General features: G+C 38.3%; 1 protein-coding gene across 14 annotated transcripts in view; it reads left to right on the plus strand.

Moving 5' to 3' along the window:
- Window positions 1-23,328, plus strand: part of MLLT10 (MLLT10 histone lysine methyltransferase DOT1L cofactor) — a 227,485-nt gene that overhangs the window by 196,208 nt on the left and 7,949 nt on the right. For 10 of the 14 annotated variants that reach the window (XM_043541310.1, XM_043541311.1, XM_027820953.3 and 7 more), the window contains 6 exons: window positions 7,246-7,363; window positions 8,674-8,746; window positions 17,741-17,895; window positions 19,747-19,935; window positions 20,586-20,674; window positions 20,810-21,159. In XM_043541310.1, the coding sequence (XP_043397245.1) occupies window positions 7,246-7,363; window positions 8,674-8,746; window positions 17,741-17,895; window positions 19,747-19,935; window positions 20,586-20,674; window positions 20,810-21,159 (974 nt within the window). Of the gene's footprint in view, window positions 1-7,245; window positions 7,364-8,652; window positions 8,747-17,740; window positions 17,896-19,746; window positions 19,936-20,585; window positions 20,675-20,809; window positions 21,160-23,328 lie in introns of all 14 variants that reach the window. The other 4 variants (XM_043541312.1, XM_043541309.1, XM_043541306.1 and 1 more) reach the window with 1 other exon arrangement.

Below are 23,328 nucleotides of genomic sequence, written 5' to 3' on the forward strand. Positions count from 1 at the left end.
GAATTAATTTGGGATTCCAATATATAGATTCTTGGTTTTAAGGAAGACTGATTTTCTTTTAAGTTTGATATTACCACAAATATATAAAGCAGATACTGGTTAACTACCATGAGGTAGTGAAGTGGAAGGAATAGGGAACAAACTGAGGTAAAAGGGAATCCAGATTATTACTCTGAATTAAATCTCAACTTCATTTAGGTTGTGAAGGAGATGGAGAATCCCCAGAATATTATACCTGTAGGCCCTCATTTTGAAAAATTGTGTAAGTTCTACTTTAAAAGAGTTTGTACCCTAATGTAATATTTCGACATTAAATATTGTTGTTAATTTGCCCATTTGTAAAACAATTAGAGTTGAATTAATGAATAATTTACAGAATATCCAGTTTAGTTAACATAGAAGAGATCAGTTAAACCAGTAATACAGTGGAGATTATAGATGTTTCACATTACTAGAAGACAGACCTTCTACCCTTGTGGTTTTTAATCATTTGATATGCCCTTGTTGTACAGTGGGCAGAGGTATAAATTAGTTTCTGTAGGTGTGCCATTAATTTTTCATTTTGCCTTTCAAATCCCACTGTGTTTCTCAGTTGTATTCATTCTTGCCTCTCTTAGAGAGTATTTGAGCGCTTTTGTTTGAAAGATAGGGGCTTTCTTTCATTTAATTGAAAGATTTATGCCTAAATTTAATCAAAACAATTGATTTCTCTTAAAACCAGCATTTGGTTATCTGTTTTTATAGATAGAGTCTTCATCATGGTTACAGTTACTTAAATTACTTGCCTTCTCTGTGTTGCTCTAAAAATCAATATAGTAGTTTAATTTTTTAAAATAATAATATGAAAGGAATATTCATAGTTTGCATAAAGTTAAAACATGATCTATATTTTAATTTGCACATCAATGGAAATGTCCTTCTTGGTTGAGAAGTTGTCTTTTTCGCTTCTGAAGTTAGTATGAGACTTCTTTTGTGTTTCTTCTATTTTCATTTGTCTAGCATGTTCTAGTAGAATTATCTAGTCAAATTGTTTTATTTCAAATAATTAAATAGTGAAAAAGCTTGCTTGTTGAAATTTTCCCGTGGATAGGTCAGCCCAGTTAATAAAATGGTAGTTTTGCCATTGATGGAAAGCTTTCCAGGCTCTGAAGCACCTGAGTAAGGGCCAGGATATTTCTTTCAGAGAGGGAATAACTAGAGGCTACAGGTTTCAGAGTAGCAGCCGTGTTAGTCTGTATTCACAAAAAGAAAAGTACTTGTGGCACCTTAGAGACTAACCAATTTATTTGAGCATAAGCTTTCGTGAGCTACAGCTCACTTCATCGGATGCAAGGCTACAGTAGGTGTTCGATTTGTTCCCTTCTGCTGACATAGAAGTGATTGGATAAAGTGGGATTTGCTGCAGGAAGTTCATGCTGTTCCCACCTTCAGTCACCAGTAGTTCTGTAGGCTCTTGCACTGAAGAAGCAATAAGATGCATTGTTTTAAGTTTTATTTTGAAAACCATGTGAAAATTGAAAGAAGACAAATCAAAGTGTTGGCCTTAGGTTTTCAGCAGAATCACAAGTTTCAGTCCAAAAGCAGTTTAGTAGACTTTCTATTATATGTCCTACATCACTGCATGCATCTGGAATGTTGATATGGTGACACTAGGAAATAAATGTTGGAGCATTTAACTGCATTGAACCTTTTTTTAATATTGGTTTTCAAATCCCAGCTGTGTTTCTGGCTATCAGAAAAACACTAGAAAGTTCAACTGAGCATTTTTTCTACAGAAAATTTAGTTCTAGATTGTGCCTTTAAAATATGTCCCTCACTTGTGGTGAGGAGTTTCAGAAGTGATGTATTGCAGCAAGTATCTCATAAGGCATTTTGTTTGACTCAGCCAAAATTTATTCTGGGTTTCCCTGGGAGTGCATGCTGCTACAGCAGCAATTTAACCACCCTTTAAATAGTATGGTGTGGAGCATGTGAGGAGCTAGCAGAACTGGAAGTGGCGAGGGCCACTAATAACATGGAGCAGAGAGTTCATTACCTAGTGAAATTATAGCTGGTCCCCGTACACTGTCAGAGAGCCAATCGTAATCTGATGCCGAATTTATTGTTGAAATTTGTAAAACAACAGGGATAACAGTCACATACATTGTTTTATCATACCTTTTTAAAAAAAGGAAAAGAGCAGATAGCCCCAAAAGCAAATTTCAGCTGGTATCAGCTTACATCTACACATTTCAAGATTCCAGTTTTGGGTGACACTTGATAAACTGTTGTCTATATTATTCCTTTCTTTTCCAGTGTTAAATCTAGATTACAGTACTTGAAATGGAAATATTCTTTTTCTACCAGAAATTTTGCAATGTCTTCCAAATAAAAGGCAAAACTAATATGCACTTTATTTTTAATTACTGTGTGTTTTAAAAATCCTACAACATGGTTTTGTGTAGTGTTTTTTTCCTTTAGAAAGTTTGCTGAAACATGATTAGTATTGTCTGGTCAGCATGATTTGCTATAATTCATATAAAACAGGACATCATGACATGGTTATGAGTATTTTCTGTCACAAGACTTACATTAAAAATGTGAAAAAATAACAAATTATACCATACTATTGTAGCCTTAAATATACTATTTTGCTGTTCATATTTGAGGCACACAGGCAACTTAAGTAAGAATAAATCATTTTTATTTTAAAGAAAAATTCCATCCCTCGTTTAATGACAAACATCTCCAGACTGCAATAGGCAATGAAATTATCTTCCATTTACTTTAAAGAATCACCAAAATATTGTGGTATGAAACTATTAGCAATAATTATATTTTTAATCAAAAGGGAAGAAGTGTATTGATTAGATATAAAGTGATTAAGAAGCAGTCTTGGAATTGGTTGTTCAGCCCATTCTTGTTGTCCTATCATGAATGAAGGAGAGTTCAGTAATGGTTTAACTACAATTAAATCCCTCCCCCTTCTTTATGGAAACTCAACTGTAGGCATTTCAGCATTAGCCTAAACAATGGTTTTGAATATGTTAAGCCCCTAACAATTAGGGAGCAGTTTGGGGCATTGAATAATGTCGAATGATGCAATTGAACCTGACAGCTTCAATAGTCAGCCTACTCATGGGACCTGAAAGTTGTTCACACTTGGTTTCATCTCTCATCACACGCTGAGTATTAAAACCTTACTGGTGTGGAGCTCAGACAGAAATGGGGCCTGTTATCAGAAAATATTTCATGGCATAAAACTTGAAAGAAACAGGGGAATGTGCACACTCATGGGTTCTCAGCTTATCAAGACCTTTCTGATAGAAATTTTATATAGCTAACTATTGGGCTCCTCCTATTCCCTTTGATTTTCTTTCATTGGCTCCATGTAACTTTTTTTAGGCAAGAAACTGTTTCTTCCTGAAAAATTAAATTAATGTCCAGTCCTACAATCTAATACTTTGTTAATTTTAGAAACTTTAGTGTTAGTAAATTCTGTTCATTTTTATGTAAAGTAATACTTTTGTACATTACTCCAAAGAAACATCAGTGTTGCTGACACCTTAAAAATATTTCACAGGGTATTTGTATAACTTACTCAATTTAGTTGATGTGTACAAATAATTTTCAAACTTAATTAAAAATATATGTGACTTTCCTTTTTACTGTAGGAGAAATACATTAGAGGCCAATTAGAATAGTCATTTTTTCTTATTATAATCAACCATTCCTTGAATTATAGTGTATTATCTATGTTCATCTTGTGTTGCTTTGCTCCTTTATTGAATTTTCCATAAATAAAATCAAAATACAATATATCTCTAATTAGGCTTAAATCTATCTGTTGAAATCATTTTGAGTAAGATTTGTTTTCTGGGCATTAAAAATAAAGATTTAGTTAAATATAAATATCTTTTATTTGAATTTTGTACAAGTACATTTCAGCCATGTGTTGCAAGTTGGCTGTTAAAGAGAATCAGCTGAAATAAAGAATGCTACAGCTTTAAAAGTGATGCATTTTAGAGGTTGTTTCAATCCTGTGACCTTAATGTGTATTGACAGGATGATTGCGCATTTTTAATAAATGCTTGCTATAGCCTGTTTCAACTGAGTGAAATGTGAAGCTCCTATTTCACCTTTAAATAATGCAGTTCTCTAATACCTTCCTTACTTTCCTGTCAGATGAAGTCGTCATATACATAGTAATACTTTTCAAATCCATATTCCTGACGTTTTCCTTCCTCATAAAAAGAATATAGTTCTAAGTTTTACCGCCAGCTATTTGAGCAGTTCTATTAAAGTGAGTTTTTCTTGAGGAGTTGCATAAGATGTGTGATGTCACTAGGAATTCTCAAAAAGAAAAGGATGACTTTTGTGGCACCTTTAGAGACTAACAAATTTATCTGAGCATAAGCTTTCGTGCAGCTCACGAAAGCTTATGCTCAGATAAATTTGTTTGTCTCTAAAGGTGCCACAAGTCCTCCTTTTCTTTTTGCGAATACAGACTAACACGGCTGCTACTCTGAAACTAGGAATTCTGAAGTTCTAGCTTACGTCACAGGAAGTCTTAAAATGTTTTTAGTTAAAGTGTAAGCAAAGATTTAAATGTAGGTAGCGAACCACCACTTGTGAAAAACCTCAGACTCTTAAATATTGTTCAAATCATGCCAAGCTTTTCAATCTGGTATGTTAACCCACATAGCAAACATTTAATTTCTTTGATGTGTGTTGTTTTGCGCTTTGATAGCTTCTCAGCAGAGACTTGCTGTTCCTTTCAAGATATGTAGATCATTCTAACGAACTTCATCCAGCTCTGCTTATGAATTTTTTTGTTAATTTCAGTCTACTAAACATGTTCTGTTTTTGCCGATTATGGAAATTGTGCCACAATTATACATTTATTTGTAATCTTAAACATACTACTTTACTTTAGTTTTATTAACCTTGCTGTGAATTAAATAGAATGAGAATAATGGGGGTGGGAATCCAATCTCTGCAGCAGAAGTGAGTAGTGTACCTTTTGGACTTGATTTTTTTTAAAAATCTCATTCTCCTGAAATGCTAGCACTTTGAACTTTCAAAAATTAAAAACTAATAAAACACAATTCACATCTGTTAAAGGGTAGAAATACACTAATATAATTTACAACTGCCTCAATTAAACTTAAATTTGGAATATACAGTGTTTTACCTTGTTGGTCTTGTCTTTTTTAAATATAGGAGCAGATAATGCCTTTGGTTAATTTTCTGTTTATTAACGTTTTCTTCAGAGAAAGTGTTTACTAGAAATTTGTAATTCCTATTATTTGCATGAGAGGAAAAACGAAAGGTTACTAACAAATAATGCTAGTCGATTTGGAGTCATGCTATAGGTGTTTATTGAGGAAAACAGCTGGAATGGTTCAGTGCTGCCTGCCTCCATCAGTAAGTGTCACTGAACTTAGTGGAAATTAATGTACTACATTTCAGGGACATATTCACATAACCAGGTAAGTGAAAAGACTTAGGAGTATTTTAAACGGCTTTTAACTTTTGCAGATTTATTCTAATGGAAATATTCTACAAACCTTGAAATAAGGGCCAGATTCTCCATACTTGGTGAACCTGTGAGCGTTTGTGATTTATGTTCTTATAAAAATCTATTAAAATGACAATTGTCTTACAGAATTTCTTGTTCCTACATTTTATGTTTGTTTGTTCTAACATTATACTCAACAATAGAAAAACTTGAATACAAGTACTGGCCAAGATTTCTCACCAGTATATAGTAAATACAACATCATTGAAAACAGTTGTGTGAATTTGTAAAAGTCCATTCATCAAGTTTAATATGTTGGCTAAAAGCCAAACCTTAATGGCAGTGTATGATTCTTTCCAGAGACATAGTTTACACTGTGTAATATTTTTCTTGTAATAACCAGTATGTGTCTCTTGTGTGCAGTTATACATGTCAAAATGTCCTGCAACTTGGCTTCCCTGCTGTTCACCTTCTTTTTTACATCTCAAAAAAATAAGCATTTCATTTCTTCTGAAAAGCTTATTTGCATGTTCTTATTCAGGTTCATGCTAAGATTATTGTTTATGTAATCTCACAGGTTGTGCGTCTGTTTTTCTGTAAACACAAGAGCATAGACCTAAAATCTATTTTTTATTCTGAAAAAGGTGTGTTCTTTCAGGCTAATGTAAATATCTTCTATTAGCACCAGCAGCATTGTTTTTGTGTGCGATAGCATGCTTCCAAAATTCAGTATTAAGGCAGATCTGTTCTTCGAAAGGGAGAAAGTATAAACAGCCAAGGGAGGAAGGTATTTTTATTGCATTGGATTATGCAAGTTTTTGGCCAGCCTCCTTAGCTTCATCTGTTTAAGGGTTCATTTTCGCTTGTTTGGCACAAGTCCCAGCAAAGACCTTCAGAATTGTGGTTAGCAACATGAATGAATACAAACTTTTGACGAGCTCTTCAGTAAGTAGAGCTGGCCAGCTGCCAAAAATACAGTTCCTTATATGGGGTCAGGGCAAAACTGTGATTCGTTGAGCCCCGTATTGTATAGAAAACATACTTGTAATGGCTGTTTGCTTTCTTTAAAATAAAAACAAAACAAAACAAAAAAACACCAGGCTTCCAAGCCTATCAAAATAGGAAGTAACAAAATAGTGTGCAGGTTTTACTAATGACAGAGTAGAGCAAAGGAAATATGGCTCTGTGTAGTTAAACTATAGAGCTGGAAAGTGGACCTTTTGACCTCCACAGCCGTCTTGTGATGTAAGGAACCCAAGCATTTGTGAGACATCTGTTGTCTACCTGCCCTTATTTTGTAAATGGTTTAATAAGATTAAATAATTAGTAGGATAACTGCATGGTCACCATGCCACTAAGTCCTGGCATTGGCTGAATACTTAAGAATTGTAAGCAAGTCTACACATCCTACTTGTTGTATGCCAATCATTTAAAAGTTGCAAATCAAAAATTTCTAACAATTCATACAATAACATTTTTAATTTTTATAGAAGCTTTTTGCTTAATGTATATACCAGAGAAAATGGCAATTTACACTTTAGTACATTCAGAAAGTATTGCAATTATATTTCCTTATTCCCAAATCTTGATTGAAAATCATTAATTACTTTTTAAATATTCATTAACTTTTAAGTATTTTACATACTAGTAATTAATTTTAATTCATGAGGAAGTGTCCTTAAAATAAATTAAGAATTTTTCTTCCAGACTTTTTAAAAATTGTAGTTTTAATTGTTGTCTTACAGGCAAACACCCTACCTGGATCTTCCCTCAGTTTGCCTCCATCCCACATGTATGGCAATAGGCTGAACCCTAATTCAGCAATGGCAGCACTTATAGCTCAGTCTGAAAACAGTCAAGCAGGTAAGCTTGCTAGAACTGTTCAAAGCATCTGCTTTCCTGATTTTAACTATTTAAAATATGACCGCTAATTTTATTTGTGAACTCTTGGTTGGGAATTTGGCTCCTAAATGACTGTATATGGTTCTTTCATGTTGGAAGTAAATTCTTTGTTTTACTGCAAAATAGCTATGCATTTTTTACTGTCTGAAATGTAAATGTTTAAGCAGAGCCATCAGCAGGCAGGAATGCAACAATGTCTCCTGTGACTTTTGTGTGATTGATGTGGTCAGTTCTCTTAGTTCTTTGCAAAGAAAGTAACAGCACTGGGTTTTGTCTTGAATAGTTTAAACCTTTATTTGCATAATTCATGAAATTGCATTGCACACAACTTTGTGTGGCAGAAAGATCCTGTTAGAGAACTTCTACAGTGTTTAATAATCCTGTGAGTATTTACCAATTGACATTTTGTAACGTCGCAGAAGAGACCAGTTTTAATGAGCTGCTGGATTTGCTTTGTTTCATTCCATCCTTAAGGATTTGTTGACATGTCATAGTAGTCATGCCTGTTTGGGGGAAGGGAATGAGTTTAGCAGTTTACCAAGAATGGATCAGTCATGTCTTTGCCCTCTAAGAGGTCAGAGGTCATTTGACTCAGAAAAGGGGGAGGGAAGCCTTGAAGGGAGCAGATAGGGTTATTTTACTGAGAGGCCATAGGGAAAATAACCTTTTTGAGTCCTTCCAAGCAAAACATTTCTTTATATTTATTTAATGAGGGTTTTTGTTTGTTTGTTTTAATACATTTTAGCAAAAGTCTTTTCTATGCTCTTATAAACAGTAGCAATTTATAAAGTAAGCACTTCAATAAAATGTTCAGTAAATCTTTAAACCAATATGTAATTGTTAGACGATGGTAGGTTTTAGGCATTATATATTTTATGAGTTGTCTTGGGATGAAAAGTGTTTAAAAAAAAGAAAGCATCAGGATTTGCTGTGATAAGCATACAGATTAGCTGTCCACAGCTGTGATTCATTACTTTCACCGTAGAAATTAAAAGTGGCTGAGGGGAGGGCACTGCAAATGCAAACCATGCTTCTGTGCTGTAAAACAGAAAGGAATGAAAGAACTGAACATAATCCATGGCCTGGTACACCCACAGAAATGTGTAAGGACAACGCCTTACATGCTACAGTTCAGCAATCTTCAACTATCTACACATTAGTAGTAACTGCAGGTAGTGGTTAAGGTTTAATATATTTTAAAAATACAGCAGCTTTAAAACTCTTATCTAATAAGAGTAACTTTTTATCAGCTGTGAAATATTACATTACAGATCAAGATCTTGGAGATAATACTCACAGCCTTGTTGGCAGGGGAGGTTCACCCAGAGGAAGTCTCTCACCACGGTAAGCGTTATTTACGTTAGAGAGTACAGGCAAAGGAAACATTTTAAGATTTGGAAACTTATTTATCTTTTATCGATAGTGCATATGTTTGTTAAGAGTCTAAAGAATTATGCAGACAATGTACATGTCCAGGAAGTTAGAATAATGGTGCCAAATTTACGCTGATATTAAGTAAAACTCACGTGATTAGTTTTGCAAGATAAATGATCTCTTTACCTAAGGTTACTGAGATAATGGAAATCTCTTTAAAGGGACCTGCTTCTAATTTTCTGTCCACATGTAGTATTAGTTCCACTCTATACCTATTTTTGTTACTATAATGCTTTTTTTTTAAATGTCCAAAAATACCCATCTATCAGCAGATTACACTACTGGAGGTAAAACTTAGGCAACATTACTATATCCAAATATTGTATTTTCTTGCTCTAGAGACAGTGCACTTGATCTCCACTATTGAAATTTGACAATAGAATCTTCTGTATAGAATTCTATCACTATAACATAGTGGGTAATTGTTGCCATTGATTTTTAAATTATAATTTTAAGGAAAAACTTTCAAATAGTCTGGGGTTTTTTAAGTGAAATAGGAGTGCAATTTGGTGATAACGGTTATTTTTAAAGAATGATTATTTTGCATATGTGGCCTATTTGAGGTACGGTATTTTAAGGATGCTGTTGTATGCCTTGCTTGGGCATTGGCATCAGGATTGCGCGATAGGTGTGATAGCTCAGGGCCTGCCTGAGCCTCAGGTACCTCTGCTTAAGCCTGATGTATCATCTCTGAGCCCAGAGTGTGTGATAAGTCATCAGGGGTAATCACCTGCAGGTCACTCAAGCGGGTTCAGCCTATCCCAAGAGGACCCAAGAGGTGATCCCTGGGCACATACATAGGCTCCTAAGGGAAGCAGTCTTTCCAGTCTTCTCTACAACACTACTCTGGCCAGGAACACTTCAATTGCCAGTAATTTCAACAGGCTGCCCTTGCTCTTGTTCCTGCTTAGCCATACCTGGTTCCATGCTAGCCTGCCTCGTCTCCAGCCTGCCTTTGCTCCTGCCTCAGCTGGACATCCGGTAACTCTGACAATAGGCCTCCAAAGAATTTCAGTTACTGTTTTACTGTATTTCATTACAGTCTGAGATTGTTGTGGAAGTCCGTAATTAACACAGCTATATTAGGTTATAATTTAATGTATATGTTATATATTGGTGGATCCAAACCGTGGGGACACTAGAGCTGTTCAAGGGAAAGATCACTAGAATTTTTAAACGTAGGCAAAACAGTGTATTTTTCTCTAGCCTCGTTCTTGTAAATGGTTGAATCATTTTGGCTGAAATTTTATTAAAAAAAAAAAAAAAATCAGCCTGAGGCAGACACCCTGAAATCAAAGTTTGGCAAAGTTATAAGCGCTTGAAAACTGGGTCTTACAATAGGAAGCGTCAGGCAGCATTGATGATGGACAGTGCCACCAGCCCTATCTACAATATAAAAAAAGACCATACTGTGACCTGTGGGGCCTAGAAATAGCCCACACTGAAATGTCAAAATCAGGGCAGGTTGCAAAAAGGAGAGCAAATTCTCCCAAAACTGGAGGTTAACACTGAAGTTAGATTCACCAACCAGTCACAAACTGTGCTCCTGATCCCCCATACTGGTTATCAAGAAGCTGAAAAAAGAAATCACACAGCCCCCTCTATTTCATGCCAGTTCTCTGGCTCCCAATTAGCATGTAGGTCCAGTAAAACGAGAAGTTATTTAAAAACTCTGCTCACTATACAAAATGTTCTTCTGATCCCAAAAGGGCCAGCCACATTATCAGATCAATACTAGTTTGGGTCTTACCTAAAATACCACGCTGCCAGCTTGGTATCTAAAACCAAAGGTTTATTAGAAAAAAGAAAAGAAAAGAGTTGGTAAATGGTCAGAGCAATGAGTTACTAACTTCAGAGTCCATACGTCAGGTTCTTTGCAGCATTGGTGAGTTTGCTGGCTTGTAGAGGCCCTCTGGAACATGCCCAAAGCTTGGATGGGTCTGTCAGTCCTTTGTTCAGTGCTTCAGTTTGTAGAGAAGTTGCTCCAGAGGTAAGAAGCAGGATTGAAGACAAAATGCAGGTGGCTTTTTATGTCTGTTGCCATGTGACTTGTATTTTCTTTGTCCCAAACACAAACTTACAGTACATGGGAGTCCCCTGTCCACCCAGCATGTCCCCTACATGTCCTGCTGATTCATAGGTGAAGTCCCTGGCTTCTGTCAATGGGTTCATTGTATAGCTGATTGCCTTTGATAAGCCATCAAGCAGGTTGGATAATGCTGATGCCAATCTGTCTGGGGGTATTACCCAGACACATAGCACAAGTTTGAAATACAAACATATCACATACATTTATAAAGTACAAAGATGATACATACATATAAACATGATTATCATATTTAGCCAATCATAATTTTTCCACTGATACGTTACATGGCATATCATGTAAGATTCTTTGTAATACTGGTATCAATATTATAAATGTAAATTATAAATATAATATAAATTCCAGACAGTGTCACACATACCTTGCACCTTTGACTGCCTAATATAACCTCTGCCCACTAATCCATCTCTGCATCTCTCTTGTAATGTTCAGATCTGAGCAACTTCATACATTTGCCATTAAAAAAAGAAAAGACACAGAAATGTTTGCTTCATTCTTTGAAATATGGAGATTCTCCCCCCCGCCCAAAAAAAAAAAATCTTATATGTAGGACAGACAATAGTTAGGCCTGAAAGTCTTGGAACATCAGAATTTAAAGTTGTGGGATTTTTATATATTAGACAAGCTACTTTAAGACACTTTTACAGGGTTGTTTTGGGTTGGTTTTTTTACATTTATTAGTTTTATTTTTTTTCTTTCTGAATCCTGTACAGTTGGGCTTATTGTAAAAAGACCACCTACTTACAAAAAATAGATCTAAAACTCAAAAATATTCTTTATTTTATTTATATATATATAATATAGTTTACTAAAGTGGAGTGGTTTGAAGATTTTATTGGCATTAATTTGGTATGACCTACATAACTCACTTGTGAATTGTGCAGCCATTCCAGCTGACACTAATAATAGTTTTATACTGCTCTACAATAATTGTATTGGATATCTAATCTCACACACACATATACACCCATACTTCATGTATAATATAAATATTGGCGTGTATAGTGTGTGTGTATATAAATGACTTCAGCTTTGAACGGGAAGCGCTACATTTGCCAAGCATGCCTCAAATATTATTTAACTAATATACCCCAAAACATTCAGAATAACATACAGTGTATCATACCTGTTTTTAAATATGTATGTACATCCCTATATAAATGCAAATCAATATGTTAATGCAATAGTGAGGCCAAGAATTTACACAGTTACATGCTGACTTTGCAATACGTAGGCGGTAAATATTGAAGGAGACATGGTACAAAAATGTATGCCTGAAATGAGGCAAGGGCTTCTGTTTCATTGACTGCATATATAACACACTATACAGAGCATTCTAATTCTGTCTAGCAAATAGTTGAACATGGTGGAATTTCTTGGGTTTTTTAATTTTAATTAGGAAATTCTACACAAAAGTCACTTCACAAGAATGTTGAGGTTGAAAGTGAAGCACTCGGATATCAGGAAATGAGAGTAACTTGTCTACCCAACTGTAACTCTCCCCTCTTGTACATATGCATTACAATATAATCCTTTATTATGGGATCAAATACTATTGTATTGTAAGTGACTTGTTCCCTTGTAGTGAATAAAACAAGGGGGCACTGGAAAAGATCACTTCATAGCTAAGGCAGTGGACTGGAATACAGACTATTTAGATTGTGTTCTTGACTTTGCTACAGACTTCCTGTGTAACCCTTGGGCAAGTTGTTTAATCTTTTTGCTTTAGTTCTACAACTGTAAAATACAGAGAATATACTTCCTGACCTCGCAGGGGTGTTGTGAGGATTAAGTAATGCTCATAAGACAATCTGTTATAATGTTGACTGCGTTAGAAAAGCCTATACAGAAAGAATAGAAGTTTCTAATTACAATGCAGATTTGAATGAAGTGTAAATCAGTTCAAAATGATTCTGCAAGAGTTCGCTTCCTTATTCATCACTTCACATGAAGACAAGTAGTTTGTGGTGACATTTAAGTCCATTGTTCACCTATCTTTGCCCTGCATATCACTTATATGCTGTTGAACCGTCTAACTCTGCCTCTGCTTTGCTAGTGATGCCAATCTTTATCCAAATTTTTCAGTAAGCTCCTTTGCGCTTTCTCTCATATCATCCTTTATGTGTAGGAGGAATAACCCATAAAAATCTGCAAAGTTACTGTATTTTCTTTCTCTAAATCAAAATCACCTGTGCTCTAATACCTACTAAAGCATTTGATAGTTGTTAGGCATATACTGTGCTGTGACCACTGCTTTATTACATTAATTATAATTAAAGCTACAATTTAGTCACGGGTATTTGTAGTTAAAGTCATGGACAGGTCACGGGCAATAAACAAAAATTCACAGTCCATGACCTGTCTATGACTTGTGCTATAAATACCCCTGACTAAATCTTTGCTGGGGGGGGCCAGCAGCACCACCTGCCAGGGGCTGACAAGGCACAGGTCTTGACACCCAGCCACTGAGGCATGCCCCGGCACCAGGGAAGCACATGACCCCACTAGCTAAGCATGGAGGCATCCAGAACTAAGTAATAAGAACTACTAAAATGACTAAACTAATTCCTATCAAGCTGTAATACTATTTACACTAAGAACTGCAGAAAAATCACTAGGAGAAGGAATGCCTGAGCAAAGTGGTCCCGACGGATACCACTGATGGAAAAAAAATTCTGGCAACTGTGCTCAGGGTGTGCACACCCCTACGGTGGCATGGACATGTGCAAGCACTTAAAGTAGTAATATTACTTTATAAAAAAACCCTAAAAACATTAGCTTTGCACTCAAAAGTCAAAAAATAACAAAGTTAAAGTTTCAGAGGGGTAGCTGTGTTACTCTGTATCCACAAAAATGTGCCACCAGAATCTTCGGAGTCTTTAAGGTGCCAGGTTAAAGTTGCCTATCCAACCTTAACTCTGCCACCTTTGTGCATATGCATTCATATACTGTCTTAATACATAATCATATCCTAATCTTTCCACTGGACCCAACTCATTCAGAATGAATTTCACCACTCTGAAGACAGCCAGTACAAGGTCTATGGACCCCTTAATCCCTTTTTGAGGCTTCACCCACAGTCTACAAGGTGGACCATACTCAATGAACAGAACATCTGCTCAATAGTTCTTCTTATCCCCATTTTTCCCTATGTGGCCCTCTGTCTCATTCAGAGCCAGATCCAAAGCCAATTGAAGTTAACAGGCATCTTTCCGTTGCCTCCAATGGGTTCTGGATCAGGTGCTCAGGTATTACTTATTTGTGGTGTGACAGCAACTCGCAATCAAGGATCACAATCCCGCTATTATACACTCTGTACAAATATATAACAACAAATTTGTCACTGAAAAAGAGCGTAGACCAAAAGACAACAGGTAGATATAGACAGACAGGGAGAGAACAAGGAAACAGTGAGTCAATTATGATTATGTTGGTCACGGAGGTCGGGGAAGTCATGGATTACGTGATTTTCTGTGACCTCTGTGATTTCTGCAGTGGTTCTACAGCCTGCTGGACTGGTCGCTACTGGAGCGGCCCATGAGGCCAGCCACACCGGCCACTGCTCAGGCAGCACTGGGCAGCTGATCCTGGGGATTATCTGAGCAGTGACCAGTGTGGCTGGCCGCGGAGACCACCTGAGCAGTGGTCGCGGGAGCGGCCATAGCAGCAGCAGCAGGTGGGCAGCCCCTGCCATTGATTCGAGGGCTGCTGGAGCAGTATATGAATGCATATGCACAAAGGTGGCAGAGTTAAGGTTGGATAGGCAACTTTAACGTGGCACCTTAAAGACTCCGAAGATTCCGGTGGCATCTTTTTGTGGATACAGAGTAACACAGCTACCCCTCTGAAACTTTAACTTTGTTATTTTTTGACTTTTGAGTGCAACTCTAATGTTTTTAGGGTTTTTTATGAAATAATATTACTACTTCAGGTGCTTGCACATGTCCATGCCACCGTAGGGGTGTGCACACCCTGAGCACAGTTGCCAGAATTTTTTTTCCGTCAGTGGTATCCGTCGGGACCACTTTGCTCAGGCATTCCTTCTCCTAGTGATTTTTCTGCAGTTCTTAGTGTAAATAGTATTACAGCTTGATAGGAATTAGTTTAGTCATTTTAGTAGTTTTTAGTACTTAGTTCTGGATGCCTCCATGCTTAGCTAGTGGGATCATGTTCTTCCCTGGTGTCGGGGCATGCCTCAGTGGCTGGGTGTCAAGCCCTGGGCCTCCGGTGGTAAGTCTGTGCCTTTGAGTGACCTGCACTCAAGCTGTCTTAAGTGCCTTGGGGAATCCTGTAAGAAATACTGCTGCCAAATTTGCAGGGACCTCAAATCCTGAAACAAAAAGGACTAAGTGGCAAGACTAAAGGTCCTCTTCATGGAGGCAACCTTAAGACCTACCTTGGAGCCGCGCTTGGACTCGGCACCGAGCACCTCAGCCTTGGTGTGGCGCACTCCTCCCACAGCTCGGGATTTGTGGCACCGATGATCTTCCTCAGTGCTTAAGAAGCAGCATCATTAAGCATCAAGAGAAGAGCCAGTCCCTGGTGCATATCAGCAGGGTCAAGAAAGTACTACAGGCTCCAGCAGACTGGCCATTACTTTTCACAGCCGCCCAGACAGGATCAGCAGAGGAGGAAGAGCAGAGGATTCAGGCGCAGACCCCATCCTCCTTGGCTGGTCCTGTGCCGTCGGGCCTCAGACACTCAGGATCTTTGAAGCGCTCGTTTTGACGAGACACTCATAGGTCGGCATTGCCGTCCCCTCTACATTGGATCATAGAATCATAGAATATCAGGGTTGGAAGGGACCTTGGGAGGTCATCTAGTCCAACCTCCTGCTCAAAGCAGGACCAATCCCCAGTTTTTGCTCCAGATCCTTAAATGGCCCTCTCAAGGATCGAACTTGCAACCCTGGGTTTAGCAGGCCAATGCTCAAACCACTGAGCTAACCCTCTGCCCAATCCAGTTACCCCTTTGTTCTCCAACTGCCTCTTCCACTTCCTAGACTCGGATTACTTCAGATTGCTACGTTCTCAGCACAATAGAACTGGATTGCACCATCCAATTGTTGTCTACCCCACTTTCCCACCCCACCCTCCCCATCCCTCTTCATGGACCCTTCTCACAAGCGAATGTTGGAACAAGAAGTCCAATCCTTCCTTCAGGTAGGAGCCATATAAGAGGTTCTGTTTCACCTAACAGATTAGAGATCCCATCCCTCCCTGGGACCTGAGCCTTCTCCCGTCAAAGGTTACGGAGCCCCCATTTGAGCTGCTAACAACATGCTCGATGTTATGCCTTTCTAGTGGCCAGAAGATTCTCAGAGACCTGGGCACTCACATCAGAGCCCCCATATATGGTCTTCTTCAAGGACAAAGTCCAGTTACAGCCACATCCATCATTCCCCTCAAAGTTCCTAAGCAATCAAGGAATCCACATCCATCATTCCTCACAGTTCCTAAGCAATCAAGCAATCTTTCTGCCGTTATTCTATCCTAAACCGCAGGTGAATAGGGAGGAACAGCGCCTTCACTCTTTGGATGTCAGGCAGGCTTTCTACATACGAAGGATCAGACCATCCACAGATCTGCTCAGCTGTTCATCATGATAGCGTAAAGAATGAAGTGTCTCCCCATCTCTCCACAGAGAATCTTATCCTGGATCACTTCTTGCATCCAGGCATTTTATGAACTCATGGGCATCTTGCTCCTAGCTAATCTGATGGCTCACTCCACAAGGTCTCAAGCCTCCTCCGCCGCTTTCCTAGCGTAAGTCCTGATTCAGGACATCTGCAGGGCAGCAACCTGGTCATCAGGCCACCATTTGCAATGCACTATGCCATTACCCAGCAGGCTAGAGACAATGCCAGCTTTGGCCGAGCAGTCTTGCAGTCAGCCTGCCCTTGAACTCTGAACACCTCTCCTGTACAACTGCTTGTGAGTCACTTACCTTGGAATGAACATGTGCAAGCACCCGAAGAAGAAAACATGGTTACTAATTTTTCCATAACGGTTGTACTTTGAGATGTGTTGCACATGTCCATTCCAAAACCCACATTCTGTCCCCACTTATCAGAGGCAGTTGGTAAGAAGAAGCTGAAAGGGAGCGGGGTCGACAGGGCCATTTATACTGGCACTATGAGCATGTGGCACCAGAGGACTCTGGAGCTAACCTGACAGATGCCACTAGGGAGAAAAAATTCTGGCATCTGTGCTCGAGGCACGCATACACCTACATTGGAATGGACATGTGCAACATTTCTCGAAGAAAAACAATTATGGAAATGTTAGTAACCGTTTTTTCTACTCAGTCATTCTCTATTCAAAAATTTCTCTTTATGGGGGCTTTTTGGCACAACTCACACATCAATTACATGTGACCTATGTACTATGGGAGAATATAATAATAGTAATGATTTTAATCAGGTTTCATATTTTGTATTTCACCATTGTCTAGATGTTTAGATATTTGATTTATAATTTATTACTATACTGAGCACCTATTTCCTGCTCTAGCAATATGTGCTCTGAAATCAATAATAGCTGTCTGTTAGACATAAACTGCTAGTGCAGCTAAACTAATGTATCTGTTTTCTGTACACAAATTCCCAAACTGCTGTTTTCTGTTAAAACCTGGGTGATGAGAGCTCAGAGTTCCTAGTGGCTTTGAGAAGCTTAGTGTTGGAAGCTCTGGATTATGTAGGTGCTAGGGGCTAGCACAAGGTAAGAAACTTTATGGGCCCTTTGCTAAATACATTTCCCTCCTTCCTTTAAATGTGTAAATTACTATGTTTTCAACAGATCTCCTGTAAGCAGCTTACAGATTCGCTATGATCAGTCAGTGAACAGCAGTGTGGAAAATTTGCCCCCGGTAGCTGCCAGCATTGAACAGCTTTTGGAGAGGCAGTGGAGTGAAGGCCAGCAATTTTTGCTAGAACAGGGCACCCCTAGTGACAGTAAGTATTCACGTTTTCTGTTGTTACTGGCTTTTTTTGTTTGTTGGGCAGTGTTATAAATAATTATCACCCAGTGAATGCCTAAGTCTTTTTAAACAACCTGTTCACCATTTTATGCTGCATAGTTTATAACTCCTGTTTTGTACTGATTATATTTAAGGCTTGGTTCCTCAATTGTGCTTTATTTTGTGTGATGCTGATATTCTGAAATGTTTCTTTAGAACTTTACTTCTGGTATTTTTAGTATAAACTACCTGTTTTTCACAAGTGTTGTGCAGGTGTTCTACAGTACTTTTATATTTTGTTTATGCTCTCTTATTCAATTCTAGTACTGGGTTATTTATTTTTCAAGAGTTGTGTTTACCAAATGAAATAACTGAAAAGTGAATACAGATAAAGCTTAACTGAGGAAATAATATTGGTTTGGATTTATTCATCATCAATGAGAAATCAATATAAATAAAAATTGATTCAATAGTTGTATACAAGATATAAAAATCATTATTTTGTTACTTTTTGTGTGTATATATTATTGAACATGCTATTCTGATTGTTGGTAGTGAGTAAAGTGCCATCTAGTTGGTACTTTTATGAATGGTACCCTGACAAAAATGCTAATTGTGAGGAAATTCATGCGGGGATAATCCTTTAAACATGATAGCTGGAGGACAGGTTTAGCTAAGTCTTATTGCATCTCATTTGGGCGCTCTGAGGGTTCCTTTGTATGTTCTTGAAGAGGAGGGATAAAAAGCTAAATCCTTGGGAAATGACCAGATGTGCCTACACCAGTAGACTTGTGTCTGTCGTAGGCCCAGAGGTCATGTTAAACAAATACAATTTGGTATTTAAAAAGTGGCTGGCTATCCCTGTGGCATGACAGCTACTCTGTATCCCTATTTGGGACATCCATGTTCTGGAACAAAATCAGAATTTGAGGAAATGTGCATGGTAGAAGCTGTGCTTGTTCAGATGATGATGCGCTTTATCTGCAAAGAAAGGGTGGTAACTGCAATGCTCACGTAGTGCTCCCTGCTGGGTGATCTGTAGATCGACACTGAAAGCAGCCGGAAGATTTGGCATCCGGCAAGGTGTATGGTGATTGAAAAGCAAAATGAAAACAAACAAAAGAAAACCCCATAAACCTGAATAAAGGGTTTTCATTGGTCACATAAATTTGCAATTTATTTGACAAAGAATTCAATAGAACAGTTCCTTTTGCACATACTTTTCCTTTGCATTTTTTAAAAAACAATAATAGTTGACTACATAAAAACAATGCATATATTTCAGAGCTTTGATCTGCTCTTAGAGTTTTTAGTTGTATTTTAAACTTCATAAGCCAAATAGAATAGGCATTCCACAACTGCTCTGTTACCTGCATTAAAGGAATCTTGTTTTTCTTTTCTTTTTTCTTTTTTTTTTTTTTTTATGGCTGCATTTACAGAAAAAGCACATTGTACTGAAACTTGCTCAAAATTAACATAGACTCTGATGGTGCAACTGTCTCTGCATGGAAGTAAGGGTCCATCCACATGGATCCACAATTGGGACTTTGTTATATATTAGTTTATGTATTTTAAATAGCATACATCTGACTTCAAAGGAGAAATTTTAGGACTTTTTTTTATTTTAGTACATTCTTATTAATTATTTGGGGTGGATTTTCACTTTAAGCACTATCTTAACTGGCAATATTAATCCGCAGTATGTAACTAGGGATGCTAAGGATATATATAGTATTTAAAATTCTAACACATGACATATTGTGCAATCCTGAGATATTCTTCATAAAGAAAAAACTTTGAATGTGACCTTAAAAGAGATCAGATTTATTAGTCAATTGTTTTCTAGTTCTGGGAATGCTGAAGTCATTACACCAACTTCAAGTTGAAAATCGACGGTTAGAGGAACAGATTAAGAACCTGACTGCTAAAAAGGAGCGCCTCCAGCTATTAAATGCACAGCTTTCAGTTCCCTTTCCAACAATAACTTCAAACCCTAGCCCATCTCATCAAGTACATGCATTTCCAGCACAAGCTGGTAAGTAGAGAAAAATGTTTCCCACATTTTGCGTAGTACTCTTATCAAAGTAACCTGAAGACTCTTTATGTAAAAGGCCTATTTTATTCCTATTTGCCATGAATGGGAGATACATGTGTGTACAAAGAGAACAGAGCCAGTATAATTGGTGGGTTTTTTTAAATGATTTGTCTGGTGTGTATAATTAATCACTGACAATATTTTTGTTGGAGAAAAGAATGGCAAGTTTATATTGGATCTGGGAATTTTTTAGATATAAGCTTTCCCTGAACAAGCTACTTTGTGCATACTTGTCTTTTTTATTAAAAAAAAAAAAAATCAAAAAGTAAAAGATCTGAAAAACTTTCACAAGAGAAAAATTTCCCCTTGTTTTAATGTGTTTAAAGACGCATGAGACTTATACAAATCATTGCTGCTTATGTCCAGGCATTTTATTTTTCACTATTCAGTCTTGAACCCATCCATCAGCTTTTACTAGTCAGTTAAACTAATAGTTTACCTTGGGGTTGTGATTATAAGAAATTAAGTTTATGTATTCTATGTTTAACATCAACATTCTGCTGAAATAAATTATTCTGAATATTTTAATATTTTAAACATGTTAAATGCAAAAATTAAACTTCACTTTATTTTTGAAATCATCACTTTAGCACCTAGCACTGATTCCTTGAACAGCAGTAAAAGCCCTCATCTGGGAAACAGTTTTTTACCTGACAATTCTCTCCCTGTATTAAACCAGGTAATTTTGTTTTGTTTTTTATTTTTTTTTCTAACCTTGTTATAAATTAACTTCATCTCAAAATCCTTGTGCTGTTCTGTTCTGTTTGAAATTCTATACAGCTGAGGGTTTTTGTTGGTTTGTTTTTTACATTAGGAGATAACCTCCAGTGGACAGAGTACCAGCAGTTCATCAGTTCTTTCCACTCCACCACCTGCTGGGCAGAGTCCTGCTCAGCCAGGCTCAGGAGTTCAACAGGTCAATGGTGTGACAGTGGGGGCACTAGCTAGTGGTATGCAGACTGTAACATCCACCATTCCTGCAGTGCCTGGTGTGGGTGGAATAATTGGAGCATTGCCAGGTAACCAGCTGGCAATCAATGGAATTGTAGGGACTTTAAATGGGGTGATTCAGACCCCTGCCACAATATCCCAGAATCCTTCTCTCACTCATGCAGCTGTGCCACCTAATGTATCACATCCTCTGCCAACAACACTAAATAACAGGTAAGAATCTTACCAAAATGTATTTGCTTTTTCTTATTGTTGCCATACACTGTGTGCATTACTAGCTTAATTTGGTTAAACAGTTTTAAGCATAGAGTTTATTTTATTTAGCATTTCTTCTAGCCTATGAATGCCTGACTAGATTTTTGTGTTCTGTGTAAGACCAGTGTTAAGAGGACAGGAATTTAATTGCACTATGGATAATGAAGTTTAAAAATCAGCAATTCCTGCCATACAATTTTTGGGGCTTCACAGACCATGGTAGTTAGGGTTCATCTATTTCTGCCTTTTCCATTTTCTCCTAAATATGCTTTGGTTGATCCCATTAATGTGTCACAATGAGCCCAAACAGGTTCACTCAAAAGAAAAGTACTGTATATACTCGTTCATAAGCCGAATATTTTTAGTGAAAAAGGGAAGCACCAGAGAAGGGGGTTGGCTTATGAACAGGTATAGAGCAGGAGAGGTGGGACACAGCCCCTCCCCCTGACAGAAGGAGCAAGGAGAGGCAGCAGAGCCAGAAGGGAAGAGGCAGGGCCAGAGTGTCGCCGCTTCTGGCCATGCTGCTCTCCCCCCCGCCTCTGAAGCAGCTGAAGCTCCAGGGCTGGCAGGCTACAGCTGTGCTGCCTGGCCCCACGCCCCAGAGCAGGCTGTGACCACGCTGCCCAGCCTGCCGAAGCAGCTATGGCCAGTCCAGAGACATCCTCCCTGGCCCTCCCCAGATAAGGTGGGAAGGGATGGGATGGGGAGAGTGTGGGGGTCCCGGGCTAGGGCTGGGGTCATGTGGGGGTGGTCACAGGGGTTACTCCCCTGACCTTCAGCTTCTCCCCCCCAAAAAATTTCCCCACCAGTTGCTGTCCCGGCCCGTAAGGGTAAGCAGCTGGCACGCTGGGACACTTCCTTTACTTAGGTTTACCTCCATGCCTGCGGACGCTCAAGGTAAACAAACCATCTCGGCCCACCAGCGGCTTATCCTGATGGCCCAGGAGCCAAAGTTTTCCGACCCCTGAATTATAGGGTCGGCTTATGAATGGGTCATAAAAATTTTCCATTTTTACTTATCCATCCTGGCGGGGTCGTCATATAAACAAACCGGCTTATGATCGAGTATATACAGTAGTCTTAGCTAGAGTAAACTGTTTTTCCAGTGGCAGTGAAGTAGCATTGAAAATGACTTTAAGTTATGGTGTTGCATTTATCCCACATGCAATATGCTATTATACATACAAAAAACTACATAAAAAGAGTATTTATGTTGCAAAGTCAAGCACTCCAAAGTTAGAAGATGGTAGATTAAAAAGTTCCGGTCCTACCTTAATTCTTCCCCCTTGCACAAGTTGGGCAGCATTATGGTTACACAGGTAATCATATATCTGCCTTTTCTTAACTTTTGAGTGCTTGACTTCGCAACCTAAATAATGTTCTTTTAATGTAGTCTTTTTGTATGTCATTTCCTAGGTTTTTTTTAAAAGATAAAAGATTCAGTTATGAGCATCTGTAACAACCCCTCTCTCCCATCAAAATGTATCATAAGCAGGCTTTGAATCCTAAACCTTCAGAATTGCAGCACAGACTGCTATCACTGGAACTATGGGGCTAACTATATTAGTTGGCAACAGGAGATGGCTGTTATCCCAGAGGGAAGATAACCTGTTTGGATTGGGAGGTAGGTGAGGGGAGAGGCCAGCCTGGTCCTGTTCTCTTTCTTCCTGCCCACCCACCCCACTTGGGAGTTGGGAAAGCTCCATCCCCATGTGGGCTTCCCCCGGAGTGTGGGAACAGAGGAAATGGGCTGCAGGGTCTTGGCTGGGGCTGTTCCAAGGGGTCAGGGAGCATCCCAGCTTCATGTGGTTGTTCCAGAAGGGAGCATTGGCCACTGGGGCCATTTCTGGGGGAGGGGAGACCAACTCCAGATCTCTTCTCTCCCATCTCCCATGCCTCCACAGCTATCCTGGTAGTTGCCAAATGTTCCCAGTACAGTGTTGTTACTGGCAGCAGCTGCTGCAGGGGTGACAGCCTAGCACTTTCGAATGTTTGTGTGTTATGTTGGCATGTACCAAAAATGTTCTCAGCAATGAAATGAGAGAAGGGAAATGGCTATTTTAATAAGTTTATATCTTGGAAAGAGCTGAATGGAATTTCATAGTACAAAGAAAAGGCACTTCTGTT

The sequence above is a fragment of the Chelonia mydas genome, chromosome 2 (genome assembly GCF_015237465.2).
Source record: "Chelonia mydas isolate rCheMyd1 chromosome 2, rCheMyd1.pri.v2, whole genome shotgun sequence".
Taxonomy (NCBI): Eukaryota; Metazoa; Chordata; order Testudines; family Cheloniidae; genus Chelonia; species Chelonia mydas.